Below are 9,657 nucleotides of genomic sequence, written 5' to 3' on the forward strand. Positions count from 1 at the left end.
AATAAAGAATAACATGGGTGAAATTACTGTAAATACTGTGAAAATTCAGGAAATCATCAAGAGCTACTTTGAAAATGTTTTCATTCACAGGATGGAAAACACAGAAGGAATGGACAGATTCCTAGATATACATGAGGTACGAAAACTAAATAAAAAAGTTATAAAAATTCTGAGTAACCCAATATAAGTCAATGACATTGAAAAGGTAATTAAAAATTTACCAACAAAGAAAATTCCAGGTCCTGATGGTTCACAGAGAAATTCTACAAGAAAGTTAGAGAAGATTTAGTCCCAATACTCCTTACACTCCTCAATGAAATTGAAAAGAAGCAATGCTCCATAATTCACTTCTGTAGGCAAGTATTACACTGACACAAAAAGTGAGAAAGACCCAAATGAAAATGAGAAGTAGGGGTCAGTCTTTCTCATGAACATAGATCCAAGAATCTTCAATAAAATTCTAGCAAATAGAAAGCACCAAATCATAAGGAAGATTATACTCCAAGACCAGGAGAGAGTCACTCCAAAGATGCAAGGATGGTTCACATATGCACATCTATAAATGTAATATCAACAGAGCCAAAATAAAAACCACATGATCATGTCAGTAAGTGTAGAAAAAGCTTTTGAAAATATCGACACTCATTAATGATGAAAACCCTAGAGAGCTGGACAGATAGCTCAGCATACTAAAGTGCCTGCTTTATTCAGACGCAGGGGTTGGAGGTTCCACCCATGGCCTGCCATGCTGCATCTGCCCCTAGGGTGTGTTGAGATGCAAATGGGTCTGAGCATGGTGGTGGGTTCCTGTAATCCCAGCACTTGGGAAGCTGAACACAGGAGAATCTGTACAAGTTTGATATGTGTAGTGAGACCCTGTACACCCTGTTATCTTCACTGAACACAAAAAACAAAAACAAAAACAAAAAACCCTACAGAAAATTTGAATAGTTGGCCTACACCTGAATCAAAAGTCATCTATAACAAACTAATATTGAACATGATTCTAAGTGGATAAAAACTGAAAACTGTTACTATAAAGTCAGGTAAAAGACAAGGATATCCACTCTCAGCATTCCTTTTCAATACATTTCTGGACTATTAGCCAGTTCCATTAGACAAGAGAGAGAAATAAAAGGAATAAGGACTGGCCAAGAAGAGGTTAAACTATCATTATTTGAAGATGACATGATACTTTACATGGGAGACCCCCTAAAAAGATACCAAGAAACCCTTATAATTAGCAAATTCGATAGCAGGATACAAAGTCAACATCAAAAAATTAATGCATACCTCTACACGAACAAAGACATAAACAAAAAGCCACTGAGAGATAAGATGGAAACAGCACTCTTCACAATAGCATAAAAAAAAAAAGGAAAAAAAGAAAGAAGTAAAAGAAAAGAAGAAAAAATACTTTGGAACTAATGTAACAAGGAAACTAAAAGATTTATACAATGAAAATTACAATATTATGAAAAAAGGGATCAAAGAGGATTTCAGAAATTGGGAAGATATTTCTCGCTTCTCAATCATAAAAACCAATATTTTGTTACTGACCATATTCACAAAACTGTTATAGAGATTCAGCGTAACCCTATGAAAACACCAGGAAAATACTTGTCAGGACTAGAGGAAACATTCCTAAAATTCATTTGAAACTAGAAAAGATGGAGAATAGCAAAGGCAATCCTAGTTAACAGAGGCAAGGCAGGAGCTGCCTGCCGGACTTAAAATTATGTTTCATAGCTACTGTGATAAAATCAGATGGTATTAGCAAAAACGGACCCAAGGATCAATGAAACAGAATTAAAAAATGCAGACAGAACTATAAACACATTCAGCCACCTTATCACCTTTTGACAAAGTAGCCAAACAGGTTCATTGGAAGAAAAAAACCTCTTTAATAAATGGTGCTGGAGAAACTGGCAAAATCTAAAACTAGACCTAGGTATATCACCACACACTAAACTAAGTCCAAATAGATTAAATTTCTAAACATTAAAACTGAAATACTAAATGTACTGGAGAAGAAAGTAGGTGGAAATACTGAAGATACATGGGGGGGGGGACAAAGAATTCTTGAATGAAAACCAAACTGCATGGAAAACATTTCAATGAATCTATGATTGGGTTCTTCTCCTATTGACAAGTTCCTACACATCAAAAGAAATCACCAACAGAATTAAAAATCCAACCCACATATTTGGAACAAAAGCTTAACCAACCATCACTCAAATGAAGGACTTCTATTTAGAGTATATAAAGAACTACAAAAAAATGAGGCCCTGAAAATTCAAAGACACAATTCAAGAATGGGCACCTAAGATAAATGCACACTGCTCAAAGGAAAAAATACAAATGACAAATAAATACAGGAAAAAATATGCTACAGCACTGGTCATTTTAGAAATGAAAATTAAATCAACACTGAGATTCCGTCTCACTCCGGAAAGAATGGCTTTCCTAAAGAAATCAATCAATTAATAACATATGCCGGAGAGGCAGTAAGGAAAGAGGAATCGTTCTCCACTTTTGGTGGGGGTACAGACTCGTGCAACCACTATGAAAATCAGGGTGGAGACTTCTCAAAAACTAGGAAGTCTCATTCAATTCTGGGTATTTTTCAAAAGAGCTGAACAAATCATACCACAGTGAAATATGTGAGCGCATGTTTATGACAGCACCGTTTGTCATAGCTAAATCTTGGAAACAACCTAAATGCCCTTCAACTGAGGAATGGATAAAGAAATGTGGTATTTTATACAATGGAGTATTACTCAGCTATAAATAAACTTGAAGTTTTTATTGGTAAATAAATACAGCTAGAGGCTAAATTTCAAAGTGAAATATATGGGACCCACCTGTGTTAACATTGTATTGTCTCCCTAGTGTAAGAACTTGAACGATTAAATAAAACCTGAGTTACAATAGATGCCGTAGAACAAACATAAACTGAACACAAAGAATGAACAATTGAGATGAGGTAAAGGAGAAAGGAAAGATAAAAGAAGTACACAAAAAGGAAAGCGAAGATAATTCTATTAATTGTTGTCAGTTTTTTAAAGGTATCAGTTAATGTTTAAAGTTATTATTTTGACCAGTGTAATGTGCCAGTATCTGTAATCTGAGCAACAACTTTGAAGAGAGCAACACGCAATAGAAGAACTACAGATGAATACCTTTCATCCTATTTTTTTAAATGCTTATTGTCTCTAAGGACTTACCTATTATTTTATACTCTTTTTCAAATAAATTTAAACAACAAAATATAAAAAGGACAAGGAAAAAATTTAAGGTCTATTTAAAGGAAGAGTTAATGTTTAAATGTTTGATTGACCTTTCATGCCTACATCTGGTAATGTGAACAACAATTTGATGAGAACAATACATAATATAACAACTATTGTTAATGTTCTAGTCTTGTTTTGAAATTCTATACCATTTTCATTTTTTTATATTGCTTTGTTTTCATTCTCATTCTTGTTATTTTTGTTATTTACCTCTTAAGATATGAATTTAGAGACCACTGTTGTCCTGAAACAAAATGAGCAAACAACTGTCAATTTTCTGACTCTAATCCTCATTTTCTTTCTTTTTTTTTTGAAGGAACACCAATGTCTATTAATAGAACAATGAATACACAGAATGCAGCTCATACATAAAGAGTTACTATATATTCTTAAGACAGAAAGAACTTCCATAGGCTACACCATGGATGGACTTGAGGACATTAAGTTACATGAAATAAGTCAGAAAGACAAACACTATATGATTTCACTTACAAGCTATCTACAGTAACAAACACATAGAAACAGAAAGTAGAACGGTGGCTACCAGACCAAGGAAAAGAAAAATAGGAAGTTGTTTAACAGGGTAGATAGATTTTCAGTTTTGCAGGATAAAAACGTTCTGGTGATCTGTTTCACAATGATGTGAGGGTGCTAAACATCATAGAACTGAACCATATGGCTGAACTGTACAGCTAAAAATAGTTAAAATAGAAAATACTGTTATATGTTTTTACCATAATAATATTTTCAATATTAGAACAGTGGTGGGGGACTTGGTGATGATGCAACACAGGTGTCTGTTAATGGAACAATGAATAAACACGACGTGGTTCTGCATAATGAAATACTATAGAATCTTGAGAAGGAAAGAACTCCTGCCATATGCTGCAACATGGATGAACTTCTGTCTAGTTGAGACTTTCCCATGCAAGATGCTGTCAGTTTTCCTCTTGCATTCAAAATAAGGGATAGGGCCAACCAGATAGCTCAGTGGACTAAAGTGCCTACCTGTAGGCAAGCTCAAGGACTGGGGTTCGATCCTCAGCACCACATGCCATGCTGACCCCATTCCCAGGGAGTGCTGAGATGGTCATTGAGACTGGGTGTGGTGGCACACACCAAGTGCTGGGCATAATCCCAGGACTTGGGAGGCTGAAAACAGGAGGATCACTACAACTCCAATGTGGGTAGTGAGACTCTGTAAGCCTTGTACAAAATACAAAAAACTAAAATAAAATAAGGGGTGGCAGTGCTGAGGAAGAAGCTTTAAGCTTCAGGATAGGGTTCACTAACTTTGATCTTCACTGTGGTGTGAAGGACACTGTACAGTAGTCATATTTATGTCTCCCTGATTAAATATATCAGATTCCTAAATGTGTGCTCTTCTGCTCATACCTGGATTCCCTAACCAGCTGCTGAACTGAGGCAACCATGAGGGGAGAATCCCCACTATTCATATGTTCATGAAATCCCTCATTTCCAGTAGAGTCTGTGCCTTCCCCTGTGCCTTGCAATCCTGCTCCAGAAAGCCTGCTACATATGCACATCTCCTGCTCATCTTCCTCCTTCCCCTGATTGCCCTGATATACACACAGCCCCAGTTTCCACTTCAAGCTTTTGAGTCCCCTGAGTCAGCCCAAGTAGTTCTCAGCTTTTTCTATGGTGAGTTTGGGATTCAGCTTTCCCAGGTCTCTTCCCTCCACTACCACTCTCCTCATTTTCACTAAAGAAATAACTAAGTGTTCTCCTGAAGGTGAGATGTTGGAGAATCATGGGAACAGCCTTGATCATGGGAACTTATCCAACTTACATTTGACATGGGCATATCCATCTCTGATTCCAATTGCAAATCTTCATCCATGGTGAGTATATTTTGACCAGTAGCAGATTCATTGTGACTTTGACTTTTCTTATTTAATACTAAGAAAAAAAAATACAGTGAATGGAGGGCTATAGTAAAAATACAGTGAACGGAGGCCTGTGTCCTCTCAGTTTCTATTTGTGTATTTAAGTAGGCTCCTCCACTTCTATTTCATTGGTCGGTCATGAGGAACCAGTGGTGGCAACCTAGGCACAGGCACAGCTGAGTGGTTTCTTTATTTCCCCCAGTGCAATAAGCTTTTCTACCATGCCGATTTCTAATCTTATAGATTCCTTTTTAAGAATCAAAAGTATTCATTATGCCAAGAATAGCTCATCTTCTATAAAGATATTATCAAATTTTATTCTAATTTGTGCTGTAACATAATAATGTTACTGGACTTATAAATCTTATTTATCTTTTATAAACCCAGTGATTTTTTTAATAGTGAAGTTCTTCATGAGTATGAGACAGAGGGATTTTTTTTTTCCAGACTGGGGATTGAACTCAGACCCTTGCACTTGCCTGGGAAGCTCTTATTCTACTGAATCATCTCTCTGGCCCCAAGACAGAGGTTTTTATTTAAGTACTACCTCATATCTTCTGCCACAGAAGATATTAATGATGGAATAAATATCCTAAAAGAGAAGTAATATTAATTGATCTATATCTTTATAATGCATCTATTTCTAACACATAACTTTTCCCCAAATTTACTGTCATTTTCTAATTTTTCTAAAAAGGTAAAAACGTAGAATTGTCAAGAATTCACTCTACTTTTTGTCACATCCTTTGTGACCTCCAAATCCTCTTCGTGCAGTATATTAGAACTTTCTATAGTGGTGATGCTCTCTAACTTGTCAATTTTTGACACCTGAACTATGAACATTGCTGTAGAATCTACGGTATATTCTCCAGAGGTGACATCATGACCAAGTTGGGGTTCTAGTGAAAGTTGGGAGCATTCACACTTACATTTTGCCTTCTCTTTTCTGAGATGGTCAGCAGTACTTTCTAAATCTGGTATCTTTTTGCAAATTGTTATCAGTTTTTCCAGTCCTGCATCATTTTTGAACTTTTCAACCATCAGGTCAGTAAAACTAATTCTGTCATATTGTGCATGCTCCCTTCCTTTAAGGTTTAACTCTTCAGATAGTAAGGATTTTACTATTCGAAAATTATAGTCACTCATACGATGTAAGCCTCCCAGCAAAACAATTTCCTTGAAACTATCTGCCATCTTTCAAATAATAGGCGAACCTGCAAAAAAATGGCATATAATATTTCATTATACATGTACACAGGAAGTTTCAAAAGAGAGAGAGGTCTGAATACATGATTTACATCAGTGTCGGCACTAGTCAGAAGTGTCTATGCAGCAGAAAAGGTCATAAATACTAGTTACTAGAAAATGCATACACAACAGCTCCATTACACATCCCTAAGAATATCCTCCTTGACAATGATGTCATGGATGGATGTTGGGGAAGAATTTGCAAATAGGCACATCTGACAGCACTTGGAGTACAGATTATGCAGTGTCAAACTCTCTGCCTCCTATTTCTCTACTTTACTGACTGAAGCCTATCTCCGGTATATGTCTGTTTGCTCCTAACTTTTCCAGCATCTATGCTTCTGTCCTTTGCTTCTTTGCTAATTAGCTCTCATTAGCATTGTGTGTCCTGTGATGTTGGACCATGTCCTCTGTAGCCCTATCAGTGTCAGACGTTGGAAGCCACATGTGTCCTATTGCAGGATCAAAGAATGTATAGGCTAAAACTACTTTAACTGTTGACCGATTTGCTTTCTTAATTCTCTTTGGTAGAGCTTGATTTTTGGCAATAAACTGTGTATCAGTCATGCTGAAATCTTTTTAATCCTTTTTCCCCGTTTATTGTACAAATAAAAACAACAAGAAACCCTTTCATCCATAAAGTATTGTAGCATGGCTGCTGAAGTCATTTGCATCTTTTTAATTCCTAAGCTTTTATATTCCTCACATTAGATTCTTTAGAGTTACATAACAAATCTTGATTTTTTTTCCCTGTATTATTATGTTCCTTGTTTCCTTTATTTTTCCTGGAAAAGCATTTCGATTTTTCTTGCCCTTATTTCCTCCCATTCTTCCATTGTGATCCATCTGAAATTTTATCTTCAGGAAGCTTTCAGAGTTCCCAAATGTACTGAATGATGTGGCTCTGGAGCTCTTTAGCATGTGTGCATTTTCTTGGTGACAGTACATGGTATGGCTTTGGATTTTTTTGTTAAATTTACAAATTCTTTTGGTTTAGAAATAATAAGTTTGTGTGTATTTTGTGTTATTGAAATGTTCAAATTTCTGAGACTATGTTTTTATTTTCCTTTTGAAGAGAAAAGCCAATCCTCAGTTTGAAAAGGCCCATTGACTGAGGAGTAAATCCATACATAGACATATTGTAGTGAGTGAAATCAAATGACTTTTAAATCCAAACAATGAAATTGTATGAGCTACTAGAAGTAGTGGATTATCTATAAATATTCAAGAATAATATTGAAATTTTTTCTGAATGGCAACATAGTAACAAGAGGTTCAATTTTTGTATAATACTGAACTTAAATCCCTTTTATTACAAAATTAAAATGTTTTCATAATAGAACAATTTGTTTAATAACTGACAACAAAATACAGTTGGGAAATATCAGATGTCAGATGACATAGAGCTATGAGTAATTGTTCATTTAAGTGAGAAAATTCAAGTATTTTGATTAAATTGTATTAATTTTGATAGTGGCATAGTGATTCAGATTCATATGGAATTGCTAGTAGCACAGTATTTAAACATTAAGTGGACTTATACAATATCCAAATTCTAAATTTCGAAATGTATTATGCCCACATGTATAGAGAAGGTGCTCTCAATTGTCATCCAAGAAAAAAATTGAGGGACAATTTAGAAAAATATAAAGATGCTATTTGAACAGTGTGCTTTTGAAAGGGAAAGACATGTAGAGGAACACAGATAGGAAGTGATATTGAAGAAAATAATAATAATCAAATCTGAGAATCCTACAGGCCAATATTAAGTCAAATGAAAACAAATGACTAAGCATGTGAATGCTTTAAAAACACTCTCTGGTGAAAGAAAAAAAAAACAGGAACTATTAATATGGTGGAGAATGGAAAGAAATAGAACAAGACACATCACTAATATATTCACCTTAAAGCATAAGATACAGGTATAAACTTTAGAAAGATAGAAGAGAATACAGAAGTGCCAGATGTTAAGGGAAGACAGTAACATAAAGTCATAGTGTTTAGTTATAGAATATAACTGAGTCTAACCAAATATACAATTAATTATGAAATATGGTATGACATCTGCCCTTATGTTGTTAACAAAACTTTATTTAAATGAAGAAATATTAAAAACAAGTTACTATGTAAAAAGTAACTTAAAATGTCAGTCATCTATATTAATGTAGCTTTAAATATCAAAGGTGGTAGGTGAGTTTGAAAGTATTGTCAGATACTGCATGATGACAAAAAGTTCAACTGCTAGGAAGACACATCTGCCTTAATTATACTTTTTCTATTAATAGGAATATTCTTTTTGGTGTTACTATATAATCCTTTGTGATATTACAAGTAATAATGTTGATTATTTTTCTATGTTGATATATATATATATATATATATATATATATATATATATATATATATATATATATATATCCTGTCACGTACAGCGTACGTAGAGTATGTGCATATGAATACATCTACATTATGACTTTGGAAGAACTACATGAAAAAAACCACCATTTTATGATATGTATTGCATTATGCATGTGAATTACTCATTGAACGAGGTATAAATCATTGTTTAGACTTACAAAATTTGAGCAATAGAATCAGTAAACTTAAATTTTATCATTCATATAAGAATTCTGGAATCAGTATTTACAATTTCCTTTCTATTCAAGTAAGCATGAAATTTTGTGACAGGCTCTAGAGAAGGACATTTCTAAAAAATTAAAAGAGGGAATAGAAGGGTTTCTCACTTAGTGCCTCACTTCTCAGGCAGATCTTGTCACACAAGGAGAGAACTTAATCAGCTTCAAGATCTGCAGAGCCTACTCTCATTTGAAAGAAGTATTTACTTTATTACTTGATGCAGAGGAGAGTTAAATAAAGAGTGACATATACTTATAAATATTAAGAAAGAAATTGTTTTAATGACTGCTTCTGAAAAATTTTATGTAAGGTGAGTCCATTTGTTCTCATGATTACTAAAACTGGGGAACTAGCATGTAATAAAACTTAATGTCCAGATGCACATTTTACTTAATATTATTTCATGGTGTTTTTCATGCTATTGTTCTTTCACTGTATTGTACTTGTATTACATGACTGTATTATAAAATCTGTAAATTGGGGGCTGGAGAGATGGCTCAGTGGTCTAAAGCACCTACTTAGAACAAGCTTGGCAAGGCATCAGGGACTGCGGTTCAATCCCCCAGCACCAC

At 34.6% G+C, this 9,657-nt stretch overlaps 1 protein-coding gene across 3 annotated transcripts in view; it reads right to left on the minus strand.

Annotated features, from left to right (window-relative positions):
* The window catches only part of LOC101567004 (pyrin and HIN domain-containing protein 1-like), a 47,113-nt gene that overhangs the window by 17,881 nt on the left and 19,575 nt on the right, over positions 1–9,657 (minus strand). For 2 of the 3 annotated variants that reach the window (XM_023699846.1, XM_023699845.1), the window contains exons 2-3: positions 6,130–6,414; positions 5,104–5,213 (exon numbers count right to left, since the gene is read on the minus strand). The exons of the other annotated variant lie outside the window; for it this stretch is intronic. In XM_023699846.1, the coding sequence (XP_023555614.1) occupies positions 5,104–5,213; positions 6,130–6,394 (375 nt within the window). In that variant the 5' untranslated portion in view covers positions 6,395–6,414. The remainder of the gene's footprint in view (positions 1–5,103; positions 5,214–6,129; positions 6,415–9,657) is intronic. 3 annotated transcript variants of the gene reach the window in all.

The sequence above is a fragment of the Octodon degus genome, unplaced genomic scaffold, assembly GCF_000260255.1.
Source record: "Octodon degus isolate 3935 unplaced genomic scaffold, OctDeg1.0 scaffold00116, whole genome shotgun sequence".
Taxonomy (NCBI): domain Eukaryota; kingdom Metazoa; phylum Chordata; class Mammalia; order Rodentia; family Octodontidae; genus Octodon; species Octodon degus.